Raw genomic sequence first — 23,601 nt, 5'->3', positions numbered from 1 at the left:
GCCTTAAAAATGGTTCCGGTCTAATGTCACTGGGATTTGAAAAAAGGCAAGGCAGGCAGCCTGGTGTCCCCGGCCCTCCTCCGCCTCTGCCCGGGCCGCGGCCACCCGCCCTCCTGCCCAATCCCACACCAGGCGCCTCCGAGGCCTGAGCGTAGCCAGAGGCGGAGGGCCCTCCTGGTTAGGACTCTGGTTAGTGAAAGCAAGAAAAACTGGCCAGGGAGACCGGTGGGCTGGATTCCCTCCCCCCAGGGTCCTTCTACTGGAGGCTTCATTAAGCTCCTCCTCCAAGTGCAGAGCCAGGTGAGGCCTCCTGCACTGCCTGGCCCCGGGTGCCAGGTGACAACTGTCCAAGTGGAAGGAGCTCCAGGGATGTGTCTGGTCTGGAGCTCCGACCCAAATCAATCGCTGTGGACACACGCCTCAGGGGGGCTGGGAAAGAAGACCCCGTAACTCTGGCTGAAGGGGCCCTGCTCCAAGCCAGGGGCCCCCACACGGCCGCCCTGCACCTGCTAATCCTTCAGCTCTCCCAGCTCAGAGGAGGCCTGGGACCAATGGGGGCGGGGGAGAGAAAGCGGTTTCCTGCCCTGCTCCCAACAAGGCTGCTTGGGTCCTTGCTCCTTCTCTCCAGAGCCAGAGACTGAGAAAGAAGAGACAGAAATGGGGAGAAAGGGGGCCGGGAGAGCGGGACTCACAGACCAAGCTGAAGGCCCGAGGCGGGCACCTGGGCAGACAAGTTCTGAACTGTGCCCCTTTTCGAAAATCTCCCGCCTGGCCCCTGGAACCTCAAAGACACGCAGCAGAAGCAAGTCCCACACCCGGTCTCTGATCCCAACCCCCCGGGTGTGGCTGCTGGTCGCTACAAGAGCATCGGGGCCTGGCCTCAAACGCTCACACGGGCCACCGTGGGAGCCCGCGGGCTGCGGTCCAGGCGAAGTGAGTCCGAGTCTCCCTGCTGGAGGGGGGTCTTGCCTTCCATTTTCAGCAAGCACAGCACCTGTGACTCGCCAGCACGGAGTCCGGGGAACTAGGAGCGCACAGGAGGCCCCTGAGCGGGTGGCGCCCCCAGCACTCCAAAGAGCAGAGGCACACACACGGTTCTGTTCTCTCTTCGGGGGAAAAAGGGGGAAAAAAAGACAAGAGAAACAACGACAACAACAAAACCCTAAACCGAAAAGTCATGGGCGCTGTTCAGACTGAACTGGACCAGCAAAACTGGTGTTTTTCAAAAAACACACCCCAGCGCGGGCCGCCTACCAGACACCACAGAGCATGACCTTGAACCTGAGCATCTGGGTCAGTCAGGTCGAGTCACAACCAGCAGCCCAAGTCACGACCTCACTGAGAGGCAGCAGCCCTGTGCTTGAAACAACAGTGGGGGGAACACCAGGGCCCAGAGCGTGACCTCCGAGCCTCAGCCTCCCCACCTGCAAAATGGGTGTGTCCATCGAAGCACCGTGTGCCCTGAGGGTGTCACACGAAACGGTGGGTGAACAAGAAAGACGCTTCCACCTCTGCACCTGCAACCAGTGTCACCCACCCTGAACAGTCACCAGGCCACCTTGCTGGGCCCCCGCAACTGAAAGACAAATAAGCCACATGGGCAGCTGGGCCAGACCAGGGCCCCGGTGGGGTGACCCAGGAAGTCAACTGCTTCCTTCTCCTTGAGCAGGGACCTCAGCAGCCGGAAAAGTCCATAATCACGGTCACCGGTTAGGTGACATTGGTCTACCAGGCGTGTCCAACCTGCGGCCTGCAGGCCACATGAAGCCCAGGACGGCGATGAGTGCGGCCGAACACAAGATCATACATTTACTTAACACGTGAGACTTTTTTGTGATTACGTGTAATGTATTCAGTGTGTGGCCCAGAAACACCCAGAGGTTGGATGCCCCTGGACACCCCCCAAACACCAGTCCTGCAGCTCCTGGGCCACCGGGACACCCAGATTTTGCAAGCCAGCCTCTGGTTCATTGCCGTGGCCTCTCTGTGCCCAGCCGGGGATTCCCAGTGTCCTGGGGAATGGAAAGCCATTCCTCTCCATGGAAAGGTCATGCCCTTGGACTTGGTTTTTTCCAAGGCTCCTTCCGGCTTGTCTCCTCGGAAGAGTCTGAATTCCTTTTTCTTCCCCCCACTGGAAAGTCAGACGGAACGATCCTCAGGACCGGGGACGGGCAGGGGGGACGGAATAACAGAAGTGAAAAGTGGGTGTCATCGGGCTGTCGACCTTGGCACCCTGGGAGCACAGGACAGGCTGTGCTGGGAGCAGTCACTCGGGCCCGCAATGCTGCGGTGAGTCACCCGGGGCTGGGAACCACAAGAAGTGGCACTCTGCTCCCGGCTGGCTGCCCAGCGGCCCACCAACGCCCACATCTGGACGCCAGCCCCGCAGCTCCAGGGGCGGACGCACAGGCCGTGCTGGCCCGAGGCTAAATCAATGAACTCCTCTCCAGCCGGGTGAATACAGACCCGCTGAATCAGCCCCTGCCGCAGCCGGCTTAGTTCCACTGTCACAGGTCACACACCAAGGGACAAATGAGGTCTCTGGTGACACATGTCTGATGGCCGGCAGGGCCAGTGAGAGCGCTCCGGCGTGAGGGGGGGCTTGGTTAGTGACCGTGGCTCAGTGCTGGGTCCTTGCACACGTCAAACAAACCCCTTTAAGCCAGTGGTTCAGAACTGAGGGCCGCAGCTGAACCCCACCCCCAGATGGCTCGGCCACCACCAACGTGGGGCTGGTCAGATGCAAGCAAACCCCCAATAAGCAGGAAATGACCAGTTCCCTCAGACCGTGGCCAGCCCCCGGGCCTGGCTGGCCCTGCTCAGGGAACCTCACGTGTGTGGGGCGTTCAGAGGACTTCAATGCTTTTTCCCCATCGTGATTGCCCAAGACGGGAAAATTGTAACTGCAGAAAACGTTTGGTTTTTCTCCCTCTTACGAAAAAAAAAAACAAAACCCGCAAGTGAAAGCCAGCGCTTACGAAGTGCCAAGAAAAGCAGTGACCGGGCCTCCAGCAGGGCAGACGGGAGTGGCCGCCTCGAGACACCGGCCTCCACCGCTTTCCAGACCTGCCCTGTTGAGAATGGCAATGGCCACCTATTCCTCCGAGACACACCCCGTCCCTAGCCGCCCCCTTCTCAGATGGCTTTTAAAGGGACTGTAGGGACAGTGGCGGGTGGGGGTTGGGGGCGGGAGGCAGCACCCACCCAGTGGGCCCTCCCTCCACTGGCCTCACCTGGGACACTGGCACCAGGTGGGCCCTCCCTGGGGCCGGATCCCTCTGTGGTCCCTCCGGGGCAGTAACAGGGAAGAGCTCCCGCCCTGCTCCGCTGTACAGCCCGGGCGTCCGCCAGACCCTCCAGAGAGCCAGGGAGCGGAGCGGGGAAGCCCCCCAGCTGCCAGAAGAGAACATTCCACCCTCAGCCGAGAAGTACCTGGCCCAGGGCACCAACCTGGGAGAGAAGAAGGAGCAGTAACCTGCATTATAGCCCTGCCGACTCTCCACAAGCACACAGGGCACACTGCGAGTCGGACGGCCAGGATTCGAGGCCCCCCAGGGGGGCCTGAAATGCCTCCTTCCTAGGACCAGTGCTGTGAACGGGGCCCACGTGGGGGCTGCCGGCCCTCCTCGTGCAAGAACGAGGGCACCTCCGGCCCCCGTGGCCCAGGGAGGGAGACCACGCCCTCTCTCCCTCCCAGGGAGGTCATAGGAAGACCTACGACGGAGCAATCACAAGAATTTGCAGCCCCAGCTTTCCCACACCCAGTGCCGACACCAGTGAGGGTCCCTGTTCTAGAGGCTGCCAGAGACCCCCTGAGGGGCAGGCAGGATGACCAGGGTGGCAGGCGAGCTCTCTGCACCCAGGGAGACTTGAGGAGGAAAGAATCTACCCACCCGCAGGCAGGCAGGTGGGAGCTCAGGAGTTAGAGCCACACCAGGAATCCACGGCCGGGGGGGGGGGGAGGTCCTGGCTGGGCCCCAGCTACCTGTCTCCGCTCCAGCAAGTTGCACAACCTCCCCAGCCCCTCTCCTTTCCCCTACGACGCCGGCGGCCCCCAGGAATGCTGGGTGGGCGCGCCGCACACACCAGCCCTCGGGGAAGCACTCTGCACAGAGCCCGCCCTCATTACTCAGATTCCTTCTTTAGGAATTAAAATTACTCAGCACCCCAAAATCAACACGCCCGGGGCTTTTCACGTCCTTTGTGGACTCGTGCGGAGTGGCAGGATTCCTGAGTCACCCTCCGTGCTTGCTCCCAGCTGAGGCAGAACAAAGGTCCCTATTGTGGTCTGTTCCGCGCTGTGATTTTCACGCTTCTGCGCTTTCCCGCGGGCTGTGTCGCTGCTGAAAATGGGCCCCAGCGCTGTCTAGCGTCCCTGAGTGCAGGCTGCGCCTCGGGGAGAGAGCCGGCGTGTTAGATGAGCTTTGTCCAGGCGTGAGTGGTGGCGCTGTTGGCCAAGTTCAATGTCAATGAGTCAACAATATCTATTAAGTACGGTGTCTTTAAACAGAAAGGCGTAAAACAAGCTTATGTTGTGCTCGGTTGACGAACGCGTTGGGGAGGCTCGAGGGAACCCCCCCCCTGGGATTTCCCCCAGGAGCAGGGGCGGGGCGGGGGGCTCCACAGTCACGTCGAAGTGCAGAGCTGCTGTGAAGCCCGAGACTAGGCCAGACTGTGGCCCCAGGACAAGTTATGCTTGGAGGCCTCCTGCTCCAGGGGACCGTGGGCTCCTGCCTGGCTCTGAGACAGGGCTCGGGCTCCAGGCCCCTGCGCCCCACCTGCTGCTGCTTGGGGAGCTCTCTGCCTGTCCCCTGCACCCCAACCCGACCCCTTCCCACAGCTGGGCAAGTTCAGGGCGGGTGCTGAGGGGAAGCTCAGGGGAGGGTGCACGGGCCCAGCAAGGAGGGGGCGAGAAGCCGCCTCCCGAACGCTCTTCTCCAAGGCCGCATGGCTGCCTTTTGATATGCCCTTTACGGGAACCGGCCTGGTGGTTAATTGTCTTCCCGTCTTCCCGCAAGGGCCGCTGTGCACAGGAGCGACGTAAGCCAATGTCGGCTCTCCTCACGGACATGCTCTTTCTGCCTCTGGCCCTGAAGGGTCTGCAGGGGTTTGTCATGGTGTTTGCCAGGCTGGGTGTGAGGAAGTCAGGACCCCAAAGCCCAGGGCTGCTGCCCATTCGTCGGCCTGAGCTGGTCACTGGGGACCCGGGTTCTGGGCTAAGGACAGGTGTTGGGCGAGTCCCTTGTCTCCTGCCGGCCTCACCTGCTCATCCACCTCATCCTCAACAGGGTGATGCCCTCCCAGTTCCAGGGTGTCCCGCCCTCCATCAGGCCTGCAGAGCAGTTAGAAAAGGCTTCACCAAGCTCCCCACTTTACCCCCAGGCCATTTCTCTCCTTTCACACCAAAACACCTGTTTTGATAGGGCCTTTGCCATAAACACAGATTTTAGACTCTAACTGTTACACCCTGTACAGGTGCTATGGTGATCAAAACTCCACCCATCCTTCGAGGCCTCTTTAAATCCCACCTCTTCCAGGAAGTCAACCCTGATTGCCTTTCCCAGAAAGGGCGTCTCCTCTTCTGAACTCCTCCTCCTGTTTGAGCAACACTTAGCTTGCACACACAGCTTTTCTTGGGGGTGGGGCACGGGGAGGGGCCCATCTCCCCGACCACACCGTGAGCTGGCCTGCAATGTCACTCATTGTATTCAACTCACGTATCTGTCCAGTTCTCCACACACCGTTAGTGATGCCTAACACGGAACACAGACAGGCAGGTTTACACATAACCATATGCACCCTCGTAGGCAGTAAAGCAGAAACAGGCAGGCTGACCCAAGGGCGAGGGGATGCCGTACTGCATGCCAAGAGTCCTGCCAGCCGGGGACAGGTGGTGGCCAAGCAATTGGACAAGAGCGTGGGGGGGGGGGTGTGGACACGAACCCAGACGGCCTTTGGGAAAACCGGTGCCCCTGCCTCTGGGCCTCACTTCTGTCTCTGGGACCCAGGGGACAGGCCAAGCGCTGCGCATGCAGGGGGCACAGACAGGACATGTGTTTTTCTCAGAGGAAGAAACAATCCAGTCCCCCCCAGATTCCAAAAGAAACTGTTCACACGAGACTCTAAGAATCCTTGAGCAGAGGGGCCCGAGGCCCCTGGTTTGGGGGCTGACCAGACAAGGGCCGGCTCTCTCCGATGACACCCCCAGGAGCCCCGTAAATGCCTGATACACATCGACGGACCCACCACGAGGAAGCCGTGCAAAGGCCACTTAGCGGCGGCGTGCCCGGGGCTTGGGGACCCTGAGAAGCAGTTTTCTGCAAAGGGACCGACCTCGGGGAAGCAAGGCTGAGAGGTGGCGGGCAAGCCTGTGGCTGCTCATTGGCACTGGCCACCCCTCTCTCCTGCCCTGGCTGAGGAAGTGGGAGTGAGGTGGCCGTCCTTGCTGACCAGGACACACGGCCCCAGCTTCTCTCCCAAAAGCAGCAAAGCACGATCTCAAGTCCAGACCAGTGGCTTGGTGGGTTGGGCATCATCCAGCAAAACAAAAGGTCACCGGTTCGATTCCCAGTCAGGGCACAGGCCTGGGTTGAGGATCTGGTCCCCTGTTGGGGCAGGTAAGGGAGGCAACTGATGGATGTTTCTCTCACATCAATGTTTCTCTTCCTCCCTCTCTTCCCCCCCTCACCTCTAGAATCAATAAAAAGAAAAAAGAAAACCCAGGAAACAGCATAATCTTGAAGCACCAGAAGTCTCCTCTTCTAATCTGTATCTACAAATAACTGCATATTCTCCATAACTGGCTCCTCTTGGTTTCCAAGTTAAAAGGGCCCCGCCGGACGGGATGGTCGGACGACCATCTGCGTGCTGTGGAAACCGGCCTCCAGGCCGGGAGGAAGGAAGGCCGGGTCTCCCCAGGGGCAGTGCACCGGCCGCCAGCTCGGGGTGGCTCCCCCCACGCACCCAAGAACACTTTTCTGGGCGCCCTCCGTGGGCCAGGCACAGGGACACAGAGAAATGAGATTCAGCACGCCCCCCAGCAACAGTCTGGTGGGGGGCCCTGTAAACAGATACCTGCCATTCCACTTGGAAAGTGATGGGGGGCAGGGAGGTGGAGGGATGGACCCTACCTGGGAGGGTCAGGGAAGAGCTGATAAGGGAAAGGGGTGGGGCCCAGATGGGGAGGGACCGGCAGGGCCGGGAGCCCGAGGCGGGTGGAGTGACTGACTGACTCAGGCTTGTAGAGACGTTACGTTAGGAACAGCCAGGCCCGGAACCTGGACTCCTGAGGCCGGCCTCTCCTCGGCCTCCCCGGCAGACCGGGTGCGGACGGCCAGTGCGGGGAGGCGCCCTCCACACGCACCACCCAGGACAGCGGAGCCTGTGCTGTCCCCGGTCCTTTGGCAAGTCACTCCCCGCCGGAACGACAGCCCTGCCCAACTCACTGGGCCTCCCTCTGCAAAGGGAAGCTTCCTCAGCTGGGAAGCTTCCAGGCACTGCACACAGTCTCTTACCAGGGTGATCTAACAGCGACCGACAGCCCGGCAGCCAGATGTGCCGGGGTCCCAGGGTGGGGGGCAAGCCGGGGAGGCGCTTCTACAGCACCCACACGCTGACCAGGCACAGGGCGCTGGCCGGGGGGGGGGGGGACCAGGGGCCAATGAAACACCGGTCCTCCGGAGCTCACAGTCCAGCGCACACCAAAGTCACTATAAAATAAGGACTCATCTGCGGTGGGAAGTCAGGACTGAGACCGGTGGAACCGGGGGCTCGGGCTGTGGGGAGATTCCCATGAGACCACCTTCCCCCAAAATGGGGGCCTGTCTTACCAGCTCCAGTGACTCCTCAGTGGGGTGGAAAGAGCTGGTAGGGGCCAAGAAAGACGCCCAAATGAGGTTTCTGAAGACTCCAGGGGTGGGAAGAGGGGGAAGGCCTGCGAGTTCAGAGGGAGGGACAGGGGCGCAGGGTGAGGAACCCAGAATTTCTGTGCAGGGACCACAGCAAGCCCGTTAGAAGGGAACGGAGCTGGAGAAGTTGCCTGGAAATGACATTTCTGTAGCAAGCCACTGTGTTTACGTAGGACAGCCATTTGGGGTTTCGTGGAGGGATCAGCGCACCTTCCGCGGAGGGAGACACTGATGTTCTCCTCCCGCAAATCACCTCAGAGCCGGACCCCGAGAGGAGGGGCGGGGGCGGAGGAGGCTGCGCCTCTCGGCCCGGGCACCGCGGGTCACGACAGGAAAGGGGCTCTCTGGGTGGAGATGGGCCACATTTCCCTCTGGCCCAGGGAGACACCGGGCACCGCTCCTAAGTCCAGGCCCCACTCTGAGGGCCACACCCATGCTCGACCCCCGACACCCACCCGGCCGCCATCCGGGCTGGACGGAAGTCCGGCTGGAGGGGGCCAGTGGCGGACGCCCCACAGAGGCTTTGCCGCCCCCGCCCCCGGGGCAGGCCCCGCACGGCACACACACCTGGCCCTCGGCCGCCGCGACCCCTGTCACTGGGGGAGGGGAGCCCTCTACACTCCAGTTAGAACCGACGGAAATACGAACGCGAGCCTCTGGGGCCCGAGTCCGGAGGGCCGGCGACACCCGGAGCCAGGCTCGGGGCGATGTCCGGAGCCCCGGGTCCCCGCGCGCCCGCCACACCCTCCCCGCGCGGGTCGGCCGGGCCCGGGCCTCTCCCCGCGGAGCCCGGCCCTCGGGGCTCCTCGCCCGCCCGGGGACGCGCCGCCTTCCGGCCCGGCCGCGGAGACACTCACCCGCTCCGCGCGGCCGCCGCTCCGTCCTCTCCGGCCGCTCTGGGCCGCTCACGCCGCCGGGGGAGGCGCCGGCCCCGCGGCCCCCGCCCGGCCGCCTGCACCCCGCGGCTCCGCGCGCCCCCGCCGCCGCCAGCCGGCCCCGCGCGAGCGGCCGGGCCGCGGCGGGCATGCTCCGGGCCGTCGGCGGGGGCGGGCGGCGGGCGCACGTGCGGCGGCCGGGGTCTGCGCGCTCGCGGCGGGCGGCTGGACAGCTCTACGCGCGGCCGCCGCTCCTCGCGCGCCCCAGCGGCCGCTGCTGCCCGAGCGCGCCCGGCCCGCCGCGCATTCCCTCACCCGGCGGCGGCGCTGCGCCTCCGTGAGGCGGCGCGGGGAGCGGCGGCGGGGCCGGGCGAGGGCCGCCTCCGCCGGAAGGACCGGGCCGCGTGGGCTCCCGCGCTGGCCGAGCCGGCCACTGCCCGCGTCCCCGCTCCCTGGGCCGCCCGTTCCCTGGGGCCGGGGCTCGCCGCCGCGCGGGGACGCCTCGGAGCGCAGGACCCAGACCTCTTTCTCCTTCGAGTCTGTCGGGGACTCGCCAAGTGCCCTCGGGAGCAGCAGACCCGCGGGAGTTGTCACTCTCACGTAGCTTTAAAAAAAAAAATGGAGTTTCACAGGAGCGCGACCACAAATCCGGGGGAACTAACTGCCCGAGACCGCACGCGGTACGGGCGCCGCGGCGCGCGCGCGAGGCTGCAGCCCTAGACCCCGGGCTCGCAGAGACGCGCCGCCGGCGAGCGCTGGGCCCAAGAGCAGCGCGGGTCCCCGAGGCCGGAGGGTGAGCGCCGGGCTCAGTCCCCGCGCTCAGGAAGGGTCCGGGCGAGGATCAGAAACGGCGTCGTCTTCAGTCTCCGTCCCGGTCGGATTCTCCAACTGGAAAGCTAGGCGACCAGGAGGGCACTGGGTGGAACGTGAAAGAAGGCAGAGGAGTATGGAGGCTGAGCCAGAACGCACTTGGTGGCCAAGCGCTGAAGCAGTGGCATTATTCAGCCCGGGCACAGCTAAACCCAGTAGCACTTTACGTGTCGCTAAGTACCACCACGCGTGGCGGAGACGGCAGGGGTAAGGGCAGGCCAGCAGGCCAGGAGGGGTTCCAGTGAAGCCCGGGCGGGGCAGACCTGCCAAAGGCTCTTCATCTGCTTGGTGACAGGACTGGAGCTGCCTGGTCCAGGAAAAGGCCCCAGGCCACAGCTGGGCCACAGACTCGGTGTGATGGTGATCAGAGAGACGGGGGAAGGTGTCCCGCCACATACTACCCCTCCGCTGCACTCCCCCGGCCACCAGGGGCCAAGAGGGGCCCTAAGACCCACTGGATCTGTCCCAGAGCACACATGCAGCTCTCCAGCCAGGCCCCCTGCCCCAGAGCGCACCCCCCTCCCCCCCAGAGCATCTTTGTAGCTCTTGGCCCAGGGAGGGCTCCCTACTTAACCCAGAGAATTTAACCCATTAAGCCCAGCTTAACCAGTGTGAATCGATACACTGATATCACAAGACAGTTGGTTTTTGTTTTTAATTTATTGAGTGCCTGTTTGCAAGAATGAAGAGCTGGCCCTGCCCTCAGGGGGCTTACAGTTTCACTGCACCAAGGCCTGGTGGGATTTAACCACTGCAGCGAGCGCTGGCGCTGTCTGCCCACTTCAGCCCTGCACGTCTTCCACAGGACTCCTCGCTGTCACAGTGAAACTGTGAGGCCGGCAGACCCGCCTCTGGAGTCCTCCGTGGGTCGGGGCCAGCAGGTGCAGACTTATGGCTTGGTTCCTCGTATTTGAGAGGGTCCATGAAAATAATGTAAACTCACACACCCAAAGGGAAAAGCTTAGTGACACGGGTCCAAAGAACACAGGTGTCCTTTCACATGTTACTAAACCGCCGCACCAGTCCAGGAAGGGCAGGAAGTCACGGCCTGGCGCCTGTGCAACGTCATGGGTTCCGTGGGACCCTACGAATCTCGCAGCCCTACGCCGCTGCTCATTCGGGAGGGGGTGCGCCTTACCGCCGACCCCTGTGGAGCTCTGGGCGGGGGCGGCGTTTTAAAGCTTTTTGGGCTCTCAGCACGTTACACGTTACAGTTCAGTGGACACTGCTTTTGAAAATAAAGAAAATGTCCAATCTTCCTACCTGTGTATTAGTGCAGAGTTCAGAATCCCAACAACACTCAGCAAGGCACCTGGCTTTTCTAAGTTAAAAGGGGGAACATGTTTTGGCTGGTTCCAAACTATAAAAACAAATTGTAAGTGCGTCCACCCGATGCCTGGTAGGGGCACTTCCCTGGCGCGGCCCCAACTCCCAGATGTCACCTCGAGCCATGGAGTCACGGAATACTTGGAGGATGACGATCTTCTTCACATTGGCAATATTTTTCAAGAGAACACCCTGTACTTACATCAAATAGGCCTGAAATCACCAAAGATCAAGTGCCTTCTTTGACCTTACACTCAACAGTTATCACATTTTTATTAGTCATTTTTAAAAAACAAACAACTGACACAGAGAGGCAGCTTATGTAAACTCGAAGGAAGCTTACTTTTTTGGCAAAGGGGTGGAGAGAGCATCTCAGACCACTAATGGAGTTGCCCACCCATCCAGAGCGTTTCTGAAGTCCATTGTTTAGGAGACAATCTACTTTTCTGTTTTGAAAAGTACCGGAGAGTTACTTCCAAAGCCGATTTAACTCAGGAGGCTGAGATGTGCTGTTTACTGAGCAGTTGAGCACCGGACACTTCACATAAGCCTCCCTGAATGGGAGCTCCCCGCTGTCACTCACGGCTGAGCAAGGCAGGTGTGGGCCCGGCCGGACCGGGCCTGCCAGGCTGGCCTGTCCCCTGCTGCCCAGCCCTGCGCAGTAGGGGAGCCTTTGTTTTAGGCTGTAACTCGGGGCTCCTGAAGGACATCCTCCCACTGTGGCGGGCTTGTAAGGGGAAAGGGGACAAGCAGGAGTAAGGAGAGTTAACTGCTCACATTGAAAAAGGCACTGCACTTAGGGTTTTAAAGTGCGGCTCGGCCCGGGCCTGGGACAAAAATAGTTTATCTCCCTGGGACAGTGGCTGCTTTTTAAGGTCACCGCCTTGCCTGCTTCAGGTAGAATGGCTCTGAAGCAAAGTGTTTGTCAAGTTCAACATCACTGAAGGGAAAGATGGCAGATTTTCTTTGGTTTCCCTCTTCACAAAGAAAAAAGTGATTGATAACTTTCAGTCTATTACACACTTCAGAAACGAAAGCATACGTTTCCTAAGAGAGGCAGAGATGCTTTGATGGGGCTTAACACCGTTCCTGGAATAATAAGCTAAATAGACTAAGGAGACAGCTCCTTGACAAGTTAAAATGATCATCTTTCTGAAACAGCCATTTCTTTCTCCTAACGAGTGTAGTAGGCTTCACAGTAACAGGGAGGAACAAGGAAGCAGCCTACCAAGTCCTGGGGTGCCTGCTGCGGTCACACAGAGCCACACCCTGCAGTGAGGGTCACCAGGGCCGGCGACCCCCAACCAGCGCTCCAGACAGGCTGTGCTCGAGGTCCCTACAACTGGGGGACCGGGAAAGCGCCCACGGTGAAGGCGCTGGACTCTGCGGACGAGCAGGTCCGAGAAGCCGCCATCTGGACCTGGCGGCAGGAGTGGGTGCGTAGACAACATGGTGTCCCTGCTCGGGGGACCCCCACCCCGCAGCGGGGGGGCGCTGACTTGTTGCACTGCAGTCCCTTCCACACATGCGTACGTCCTCACCCAGTGTCCTCCTGGCACCCACTACGGGAGTTTTCCTTTTTGGCAAGGATGGGGCGGTGGAAAGGGGTCAGATGTCTTCGTGGGGACTGGTGCCGAGGGGACTGGGCTCCTCTCACAGCCTCCTGGGGGACGGCCATGTCATCGAGGCTCTAGCCACCCACTGGCGAGCACGCGAGCACGCGGCGACTCGGGGCCCGGTGCCGTTTGGAGAGGCGGGCAGAAAACTGTGGCCTCCCCGCTCCACTGCCCCTGAAAAGCACTGGGTGTAATGAAATGAGAAAATTACCTCTCTCATTTTTCCTCCTTACAAATAATAAGGTTTAGGGGAAAGGAAATGAGTTAGTTATCCATGCAGTTTTCAAAGCTTCCCAGTGTCCCCTCATTTCAATATCGCCATCACCGTTGTCCACGGTTCACTCTGCGACACACGGTTCACACGGGAACTGCATTATCATTTTTAAAAAGCTCAAAACTAGAATCCAGGGTGTGCTCGAAGGTTCTTCTCATTCGGCACGTACTATCTACATTGCAGAAGCTGTTCTGAAGCCTTTATTTTTTAAAAAGAATCATATTCACAATGTGGAACAAATTTTACAAAATTGGTGTGCAAAGTTCATTGTAAAAGGGTAACACTCTGTTTACAGACAAGCTGCCTCCCTGATCACATTTCCTTATTCTTCATATAAACTGGAGACACATACTATTTAAAAATAATACTTTTTAAATAGTAAAATATTCAAGAGATTCCTGAGAGTAACAAAAATATCTTGAAAATATGTGGCTGTTTGTAGTATAAAACAGCAGCGTAAAGAGGAGCATGATTGTGAAACTAGAGTTTGAAGGCCTGTGAACAGTGCAGAAGAGTCTGCCTTTTCCTAGTGCATAATTGTGTGTTAGTGCAAACAAAACAGAACCCAGCGGCGCCGGCCTCAGGGGTGTGCGGACGTGCGCAGGACGCGGAACTTCTTCAGTGTCATGCGGACGGAGCCCAGTTCGCGGTTGACCCTCTCCAGACGGTCTTCCAGGGCCTCCTAGGCAGAAATAATGGGAACAACTGCATTAGGATTCTATGTCAAGGTCACCAGTGCCAGAATCACCACCAAGCTGGCCTCTCTTTTAGCAAAAGGACAATATAAACACAGAAATCGAACACTGTGCATTTTACACAAACCATCTGCATGTTATTCCTTTTAAACTGATCAATGTGAGTCAGCTCTTCAAGTTCACTCTGGAGAACTTGGGCACTTGGGACGTCCTCAGCACGTCGAGAATGCGGAAATTTCTGCCCGCAGCACGGCCCACAGCGGGAGCTCTGACTGCGCGGGGCTGAGAAAGCACGGTGGGGCTGAGAAGGCACAGCAAGGCCGTTGCCGAAGCAGCAGGCATGTCTGACCAGAGCCCCGAGTGCACACACACACCAGAGGGCTTTCTTCTGACAAAAACACCCAAGCCAAAGAGGACGACAACCTCTGGAGGAGGCTTTTCCCAGGAACAGAGGTTTCAAGAGTCAACCTAATGACCGTGGTTTCACATACACAGCACCTGGACTATATATGAGGGGCCACCCCCAAATCCCCGGCGTTATCTTCTGGGGGCGGGCCCTTGCAGCCCAGGCCTCCCCCGCAGGGTGCTCCAGGAGCCCGTCTGCATCACCGCGCCACTGAGCCATCGTTGTGTTCGGCCGCAGCGAATTTTTTTGAAGATTCTTTCAGCACGATCTTCCACTTCACGGTGGACGATTTACGCGCGCACCTTGAGTGTTCGGCAGTTTCGACCAGAAACGGCATGACTCCCGGGGCCCGCCCTCCCCATTCGCTCAGCTCGCCCCAGCGAGACTCCTGGAGGAAAGAGTCCTCAGAAGGAAAGGTTTGGCTGACGCGGAAGCGATGAACCACAACGGCAGCAGCACCACAAGGTGTCAACGTGGACGCGTCTGAACAGGGCTGTGCGCAGTGGAGAAACTGTCCCGACAGGGGCGCTGCATGGACGGAGGGGACGCGGATGGTGGGGACGCGGAAGGCGGCTGAAACTGACACGTGTACGAATACACACTCACAATCTCTATGAACACATTCCAGGGTTTTCTGGATCCCCTCATGTGTTTATCATTTTAGATACTTTATTCAGTATTAACTCCAATGGTATCCTGAAATAAAACTTAATTTTTTCTAATAATTTAAATATAAAAGGGCTTGCCCTGGCTGGTGTAGCTCAGTGGACTGAGCATGGGCCTGTGAAGCAAAGGGTCACGGTTTGATTCCCAGTCAGGGCACAGGCCTGGGTTGCAGGCCAGGTCCCCAGCAGGGGACACATGAGAGGCAGCCATACGTTGATGTTTCTCTCCCACTCTTTCTCCTTCCCTTCCCCTCTCTCTAAAAATAAATAAATAAAATATATATATATATATTTTTAAAAGGGCTACATGTTCCTTAGAGAATTTAGCAGAAAAATGATCAAAAAGTAGCTACTGCTCTTCTTTCCTTTTTTCCTGCAGATATGCTTACCATTTTTAAGAAGAAAAATCAAAACAGAATCTAACTCTCTACTTCAAAACAGTTTTCAACTGAACTCTGGCTATGAAATACTTGCCCTGGCTGATGCGGCTCAGTGGGCCGGGCACTGTCCTGTAGACAGAAAGCTCACGGGTTCGCTCCCTGACCGCTGGTCGGGGCACAGGCCTGGGTCTCAGGCCAGGTCCCCGGTTGGAGGCGTGTGAGAAGCAACCCAATGATGCTTCTCTCCCTTTCCTTCTCCCTCCCTGCCCCCTCTCTCTTAAAATACGTAAATAAAATCTTAAGAAAAAAAAAGTATCTTCCTATAGCATTGTTTTCAATTAAGTGCAACAGTCCATCAGAGGTGCCATTTTTAGCCACGAAACTTGCGTAGAGACTCGGGGGCTTCTGGTTTCCTGTGTCACAGACGAGGCTGCAGTGGGCAGTCCTGAGCACGGCTCCGTGCAGGCGTCTGTGGATTCTCAGCACGTGCAGGGCTGTCGGGCTGCGCCCCAGAGCCCCGGCCGCGTGCAGCGTCCACCTGCAGGGCGCGGGGACGTGCCTCCCCCATCCAGGTGCTGCTGGTAAAAGCTCGCCTGCCACCGTTGATGCTTTTGTTTAAATGTGCATTGTTCTTGCACTCACTGCTGAGGCTGCGTATGTTTCATTTTTTTTGCCCAGCTAAACGGTCTCACTTATGAATCATGGGTAAGCGTCCTCGGCCCCTTTTCGCCGCCAGCTTTCTGCCTCCTTCCGGGACTGAACGAGCTGTAGCGGATGCACATGAACACCAACAAGGGCCCTGCAAGTCTTATTTTAAAGTTTATGATCGTCCTATAAAAATATATTAAACAAACGTTTCAGACAGATTTAGAATCAGAGTATCAACAATTTCTTCCTTCTGCTTTCCCAGTAAACTCTTTTAAGGGTTTCATGTGTAGAGTCCCACAAATTATTGAATAAAAACTTTCAGAAAAGCAAAACAATAAAAGGTAGTCACGAAAAAAGAGAAGTTAGGACTGAAGGCCCTAGAAAAAGACCTCTCTCGTTTTGTGTCTTTCCCTCCTTCTGGTATCACAGATCATTCTGGAAACGAACTCTCCTGAAGCTATGGCACTGAGAAGCCTGAGCATGCAGTTACATGAGAGACATACAGTCGCTGTGATGTTTAAAATGTTACAAAAAGAACAGAATTAACATGTCCCAAGGCTTCCCGCATTTAAATGCTCTCTGAAAAGCGGCTAAAAGAAAGATCCACAGGCCATTTCTGCCCCCTCTCCTGCTCAGTCTGGAGTCACACTGTCCCTCTTTAAGGCTAAGCCATTTGCTCCCAAGTTCCTTTCTCAAAAACATAACGGCACAAACACCTTTTCTTAAAATTAAAGGTACAGTCGGCTTTTATTCCTGGAAGCTAGCGTGCAGGTATGAAACATGCTATGATCAGCAAACACGTCCTACGGGGATGCACGGTCCTGACCGGCTGCTTCAGCGCAGTTTCAGAAAACCGACTCAGGGCACCGGGGCACCGACTGGGCCTCCGGAGGAGGGAGGTTCAAGCTGAGACACTTCACCTGGTTTAACCTCGTCTGCAAAGTGACTCGTCCTCCAGCGGAAGGCATGCGACTCAGGGCCGCCTCGATCTGTCAACACAAAAACAGTTCCAGTGAAGAGGGAGGAGCCCGCCCGCTGGCAGGCAGGGAGGCGTACGACAGAACGGGGGCGAAGCCTTCAGCCCCCGTGGTCCCCTCCGCCCCGTCTCCGCATGAACCGCTCTGGCACAACCAGCCAGGATGGCTCGGGCTCACGGCCACTCTGGCGTGAGATTCACAGCCGCTTCCTGGGCGGGCGTGACTCACTCACTCACTCCCTTCTCCCTGTTCCTTAGGCACAAGTGTGAAGTTCAGAAAAAAAGTTTGATTTTTTTGTTATTTTTACCTGGTCTTTTTCTTTTGTAAGTTCATCAAAAAACCGCTCCGTTTCCGCCAGGGTCCTGATTTTTGCAGTGTACTCGAAGTCCGGGGCGTGCGCCACGCAGCTGCTGGGCTCGCCCTTCCCGCAGGCTGCCCTCCCTGCGGCGGCCTGCGCAGCGTCCGGCACCGGCTCCGGGGAGCAGTCACGGTGAGCAAGGGTGTCGCCGGCTTTTTCTGAATGTTCTTTTTCTGTCAGAAAAGAAATTTCTCTTATTCCTTATTGGGTTTCCTGACGGCTCCTGTACATCCCAAACAAGTTAACTCCACTCTGAGGTCACAGCTGCCACAGGGCCGGCCACACAGTGGAGAGAGGCACGGAATCGGAGAGACTTTCTATCAACTTCAGTGAACTTGTCATAAACTTAGGGCAAAAAAAAGTTTGAAAACTCAACAGAACATTCACACCAACACTGAAGAGTCAACATTTTCAGGGGTCTACCCACATGATTTCATTTCAGCATCTTACAACTTTATTTCAAACTTTAAAAAAAAAACTTTATTTCAAACTTAAAAAAAAAAAATTGCCCAAAGCCTGAGTGTGAAAATCAGAGAACACAAAGAGAAAAAGTGAGCAGCATGGCCTGGTCACAAAACACAAAGGTTCCCTGTTGCCGCCCGCAGGTCCCGACCCTCACAGAGGGTCACGACAGGGACACGGCGTGAGCACGGGGATGCTTATTTCTAGAGGCCCCTGGGGACCAAAACAGCAAGTACAGGTATTACAACATGTAGAACCTTGAGAGGAGACCGGAAACCCACGAAAGGAACGGCTCAAACCCAACCCCGCCGCTGCCGAGGACATGCTACCTTCCACGTCAGCTAGAGGGAGAAACCGGAGCTGTCTTCTCGAGGCGCTGCGCGGCGGTGCGGATGCAGGAACAGAATCTAAATCATCCAAAAGTACATCAAATCTAGTGAATGAAGCAAGTTACTCGTGAGAAAAACCGACCACTGATCTTTCCTATCACTGCTAGAAAGATGAGCTGGCATCTGGGCAACTCACACATGGACACAGCTTTTTAAAAAGAAAGCCGGTCACATAATTTTCTAAAAACTGAAATTTAGTGTATGTTTTCTTTTGAAGATTTTTATTTATTTATTTATCCTTAGAGGGGAAGGGAAGGAGAGAGGGAGAGAAACATCAATGTGTGGTTGCCTCTCCTGCATCCCCTACTGGGAACTGGCCTGCAACCCAGGCATGTGCCCCCACTTGGAATCGAACGGCGATTCTCTGATTCGCAGGCCCACGCTCAATCCACTGAGCTACGCCAGCCAGGGCTGTTTTCTTTTCTTTTAAATTTATTTTTTGAGATGGAGGAAGGGAGGGAGGAAGAAAGGGAGAGAAACGCTGATCGGTCGCCTGCCACGCACCCCCAACCAGGGACCTGGCCCACAGCCCAGGGATGTGCCTTGACCGAGAATCAAACCTGCAACCTTTCAGTTTGCGGTTCCAGCGCCCAGCCCACTGAGCCACACCAGCCAGGGCTGGTGTGTGTTTTCTAATATTAAAGCATAGCTCTGCACCGGAGACATTCGGCGTTCGCCCACGTGATATCTCGTTTAAACTTCACAACCACCTAAGGAGTCAGCAGGGCAGGTCCTCTTGTCCCGTTCGTTTTACAGGAGAGGAAGCTGAGGCCCACTGAGCTGGAGGCATTTCTTCAGACCCATGCGGCTGGGCCGGCCAGAGTCGGGGGTCGTCCCCCCGCCCTGGCCCCAGGCTCACACTGCGGACCCCGCATCGGGGAGGACCCGTCTCTCAGGAGCCGAGGTGCACCTGATGTGCAGCACAGGCCACACTAGGCCCGCCTGTCACGGTCTTGCACCTGACGTGCAGCACAGGCCACACTAGGCCCGCCTGTCACGGTCTTACACGAATGGCTCGGAAACGTCCCATACCAGAAACCTCTTCAGAAAAACAAAGATTTATCGTTCTACATCCAAAAGCCAGGAGGGAGGGGTTCTAAGATGACATTTAAATTTAGTGGTAGCCAGTTTACAGTCACCAACTGTTTTCATGTATTACAGCATTTTCAATTTTTAGTATGACATTCATTGATGTGATTTCCACCCAGAGAGTTCCCATTAACTGAAAAATTAATGACAGCTAGAGGCATAAGTTGACTCTTTTAAAACATCAGTGACACACATCTTTCATCCTGCAGTTTTAGAGAACTTACCGAATCGGACTGCTCTCAGCTTTGCTGAGGAGATGGCTAAACCCCGGGGACAGGTTTTCTTTAGGGGACCGCTTGGGACTGTAGGCCACGGTCACTGGTGCCAGCATGATCTCCCGTTTGGCTGTGGGGGAAACAGAGAGTCTCTCCCTTCTGTGCCACCCACCTGGGACGCTGGCACAGCAGACACCTCCCTTTTCAGTACCTTTGCCCTAACTTTCAAAGAGATAGAACTTCACTGTGAGACTTTTTGAAAGACAAGAGAATAAAAATAAAAATAATTCATAACCCTCGCATCGGGAGGGCACCACTGCCGGCAGTTAACTTCAGCGCTTGGACTCAAAACTGGTTTTTCAGGATTTTAGAAGTCGACTTTAGAAGTCGACCGGAAATAAGATGGAGATGCCAGAGCCCTGGCGACCTTCCCTGGGACAGTCATGCGGGCGTCCCTCAGCTGCTAGGAAACTGAGGACATAAAAATCCACTGTTTAAACTCTAAAACCACACCCGCTGTCGACTAAGGAGAAGGCACTTCTGCCGAGGGACGGTGGGGGACACCTGGGAAGACGCTGTCTCTGCAGGCCGTTTCCGTGGGCGGTCGTTTGCGGCTGGGACGGGTCTCCGCACTGGCCCCGCCCCCCGAGAAGCAGGACAGGCAGCTGTGCACTGTGTCAGAAACTGCAGTGGTGTTAGTGCAGAGACGTGCTGGACACACGCAGCCTCACTTGACATACTGGCCGTGTTTTCAGTCACAGGCATCTGGTCAGTCAGACGGCGTTTGTCTTGAATGAGGTCTCACAGAGGGACCCTGCACCCAGAGCACGCCCCAGGGTGCGCGGAGGGCACCAAGGGGACGGGAAGTGCCCGTGTGCGAGCACGTGTGCGGGGCTGGGTGGGCCCCTCGCGCCTGCCGGGAGACATGACCTCTGACTTACTTGGAGCACTTGACTTTCGAGTTGATGGCGGCAGTGACGACGACCTCTGAGCGGTGGAAGCGGCTCGCTTTGGCCTTTGTTGGGCACACTTCTCTGGGGACCGACTGGTACCAACAGACACTTCGGTTTGCTGAGGATTCACTAATTCTGTGCGACAAGTGTAAAAAAAGAAGCATCAAACAAGACAGACCCCGCAGCGGTCACCTGCCTTTTCAAACAAGACAGACCCCGCAGCGGTCACCTGCCTCTATGAACAGAGGGCTGCACAACAAGCAACCTCTCATGGTGCAGGTCCCATGGTGCCGGTCGTGGTGACCTGCTGCAGAAGCACCCGGCACGGATGAAAAAGCCCGCGGAAGAAAGGTGTGGGGGTTTACAATGCATCCGTTCCGGTTCCCTGTTTACACTGGCATTCAGGCTGACTTTTAAAGAGTTTATTTTTAGAGAGCAGGTCACTAATTTATTTACTACGAGATGGAGCCTTGGATGTCACAGCAAAAAGGCTCCTGCGTGATTCACAGGCGGGACCATGTGGGCAGAGAGGAAGCTCGAGGAGCGGCGGGAGGCTCGCCCCGGGAAGCAGCGGCAGGTCCGAGGTGCTCTTGTCTGGCCACCGGTGCTCAGGGGCCTGGACAGGGGATGGCGGGGGGGGGGGGTGTCCCCTCCCACCTTATGGAAGCCAGGTGTCTGTCACAGCTTTTCGATGTAAAACAAACGGACGTAGAAATTTTCCAAACAGCCTTAAGAATGCCACAGAAATCTTTACTAACCAGAATTAACACATAATCTGCTTTTGTAAAAGGTGCAAGTTATGCAATGGTCATCGTAAACGCTTCACTAGGGGAGGGAACTTAAGCATCTATGAAATGGGGCTGGAGCCACAGTAAAATAAACCAACCTTCTCATTTCACTACTTGGGGATCCCCCCGAAAGAAGGCAATGTCCTTAGGGAGCAGGGAACACACCTACCCGTCTACAGTCCTCACATCTGTATCACAGAGGGAATAAAACACTTACTGTGGGAAGTGTCCTCTCTCTCTGTCTGCGTGCCCCAGTTTTTAAATACTTTTTCTTCACTGAGTTCTTTCAAAGCTCTCATGATCGGTGTGTCTGTGGTCTCCCTTTGCTTTTTTAAAAGTAAGTTTGCCGACGAACTTCCGGGTGAAGGACCCTTTTCCGGAGGCGAGTGGCACCTACAACGGTCGAGAGACAGCGGTGCTGCAGAGTGGACACCTGCGCCCCTCACCCGGCAGCGCCCCAGTCCTCAGGGTGGCATGTTTCAAGGTGGGGTCTTAGGGAGCCGATTAAGTTAGAGGACGACAAGAGGGCAGAGCCGCAGGAAGGAGTTGCGCCCCAGTGAACAGGAAGAGACCAGCTCTCTCTCTCCCTGACCCCTCGCTTCCCTCTCTCTCAGCAACAAGGAAAGGCCAAGTGAGGACACAGCCAGGCGGAGCCCCTCCCCGAGGTCACCCGTGCCGCACCTGATCCCGGACCCCCTGCCCCCAGCACTATAGCACAGATGTCGAGGTTGGAGTGCCCAGTCTGCAGTGATCTGTCCCAGTGGCCCGAGTCAGACACACGTGTGCTTGGACCGTCGGAAGGTCACGGGAGTGTCGGCTGCCCTCCACGGCGAGCACGTGTGCTTCACAGTGTAAACTGAACGCAGCCTGCGTGCACCAGCCCAGGCTTTCCGTCCCTCTGCCTCCCCAGCACCTAAGAAATATTCCATTACGATGGCGCGCTGGGCTATCGGGGTGCAATGCCCAAAAATGAAAACCGGGCCCTTAAACCGAAGACGTTAAGGACACAAGGAGGTGGCTCTCTGTGTCCTCCTGAAGGCCCAGGGCAGCGGGGGTCTCCAGGAAAGGCAGCCTCCCGGAAGCAGGACCTTCGACAGTGACCTTACCCAAGAGCACAGACGTCCTCCCACTGGCTGGCTGCTGTCCTGTCCTGGACGTCCAGGGGCTGGCCCGTGAAGATGGAATACTCCGCCCCTGGAATCAGCCACTTCCGCCTGCTGACATCTGAGGTGGCCAGTGTGCTGTGAAGGGGGGTGTGCGGGCATTAGGAGGCCTGTGCCGCCACCTGAAGGGGCACAGCCGGGAGACCGCCCGTTCTGCAGAGGACTCGTCCACTCGCACAGACACTGGGAACACACACGCAGCCGCCGCACGCGACACGTGCGGGCTCTGCCCCGTGGGGTGAGGGTTGCACTGCGCTAGCACCGCAGCTTCCGGCCCCTGGGGCCAGTCCCACCCTCAGCCTCGATCCAGGGCCTACACCCCGCCCAGTGTGAGCCGCGCGGCAACCTTTCGGCCCCATCCACCAGAGGGCTGTGAACACTCTAGAAAGGCAGACGCGCCGGAAGCTGGGGCTGCAGCCTGAGACCTTGCCCTGACCCCCAGAGCAGCTCCCTAACCACCGCTGGTTTCCACTCGAAGTCCAAGTGACCCGCAAACTGAAGTGCCCAGGACGGAGCTTCTGAACCTTACCACCGCCCCCAGTGGCTCTTCCCATCTCTCCCTAGTGGGCCCGCGGCACCCTCGCCCACTCCAGGAAGAAACAAAGGACATCCCCAAAACCTTTCCGACCCTACTGCCCCGTCCTGGGGTTTCTGCCCCCAGAATCCCTCGCAAACGCTTCTCTTCTGCTCTGTTTCATGGCCACTGGCAGCTACCACTCTCCCCCGAGCTCTGCCACCACCTACCTGGTCTCCCTGCTTGTACTGACGGCAGGTACATTAAACCCAGAAATCAGATGGCACAAATTTACTTCAGAAAGCCCTCCAAAAGCTTCCAATAGACTCAGAGTAGACGCCAAAGCCTTGACCGTGGCTCAGAGACCGCCACGCACTGTGGGCCTGTGCTTCTGTCCAGGGTGACAGCACTGGCTGGGAACACTCAGGCCACGCCATCCTCCACGCGGTTCTCCCGTGTGGCGAGCTCTGTCCTGCCTCGGCACTGAGCAGGGCCAGCCTCTCTGCGGGGAGCCACCCCCCGCACGGCAGCAGCTCCACACATGCTCTCCTCTCTGTGGCCAGACCCTCCCCAGAAAGGCCCTCCCCGACAGCAACGCTCTAGTTCAGCGACTGACATATTTTTTTTCTTTAAATAACTCACTATGTTGCCCTGGCTGCTGTGGCTCAGTGGACTGCAAACCAAGGGGTCACCGGGTTGGATCCCCAGGCAGGGCAGTTGCCAGGTCCCCTGGTGGGGGTGTGTGAGAGACAACCAATCAATGTTCTGGGCTAAAAGACCTGTTACCCTGTTTCAGCCCAATGTCTTCATTTTTACACATAATAAAACTGAGCTCCAAAACAAGTGAAGTGATTTGCCTACAGTCACAGAGCTGGGCAGAGTCGGACAGTAAAAACACCGGGATCTGCTTACTGATCCCACCAACTCCTCCTTCCGGCAAATGCCTTTGCTTAAGGGCTTTCTCGGTATCTGACAATCAGATGTCTTACACATCTAAATTCTACCATGACATCAACCCGGACTGTCGTGTG

At 57.3% G+C, this 23,601-nt stretch overlaps 2 protein-coding genes across 12 annotated transcripts in view; both read right to left on the bottom strand.

Annotated features, from left to right (window-relative positions):
* PITPNM2 (phosphatidylinositol transfer protein membrane associated 2) overlaps positions 1-9,326 on the bottom strand; it is a 106,281-nt gene extending 96,955 nt beyond the window's left edge. For 3 of the 7 annotated variants that reach the window (XM_053669802.1, XM_053669810.1, XM_053669806.1), the window contains exon 1: positions 8,765-8,939. The gene's annotated coding sequence lies outside the window, so the exon portion shown is untranslated. Of the gene's footprint in view, positions 1-8,764; positions 8,940-9,304 lie in introns of those variants that run through there. The other 4 variants (XM_053669803.1, XM_053669809.1, XM_053669811.1 and 1 more) reach the window with 4 other exon arrangements.
* A 3,080-nt stretch (positions 9,327-12,406) lies between these two features.
* The window catches only part of MPHOSPH9 (M-phase phosphoprotein 9), a 41,521-nt gene continuing 30,326 nt past the window's right edge, over positions 12,407-23,601 (bottom strand). For 2 of the 5 annotated variants that reach the window (XM_053669813.1, XM_053669814.1), the window contains exons 17-24: positions 22,000-22,134; positions 21,111-21,286; positions 20,094-20,240; positions 19,162-19,282; positions 17,789-17,892; positions 16,947-17,170; positions 16,583-16,651; positions 12,407-13,550 (exon numbers count right to left, since the gene is read on the bottom strand). In XM_053669813.1, the coding sequence (XP_053525788.1) occupies positions 13,449-13,550; positions 16,583-16,651; positions 16,947-17,170; positions 17,789-17,892; positions 19,162-19,282; positions 20,094-20,240; positions 21,111-21,286; positions 22,000-22,134 (1,078 nt within the window). In that variant the 3' untranslated portion in view covers positions 12,407-13,448. The other 3 variants (XM_053669816.1, XM_053669815.1, XM_053669817.1) reach the window with 3 other exon arrangements.

The sequence above is a fragment of the Artibeus jamaicensis genome, unplaced genomic scaffold (genome assembly GCF_021234435.1).
Source record: "Artibeus jamaicensis isolate MK-2021 breed Jamaican fruit bat unplaced genomic scaffold, CSHL_Jam_final contig_525, whole genome shotgun sequence".
NCBI classification, from domain to species: Eukaryota; Metazoa; Chordata; class Mammalia; order Chiroptera; family Phyllostomidae; genus Artibeus; species Artibeus jamaicensis.
The sequence above is the reverse complement of the archived record's forward strand: the minus strand, read 5'-3'. Positions and strand labels throughout refer to the sequence as shown.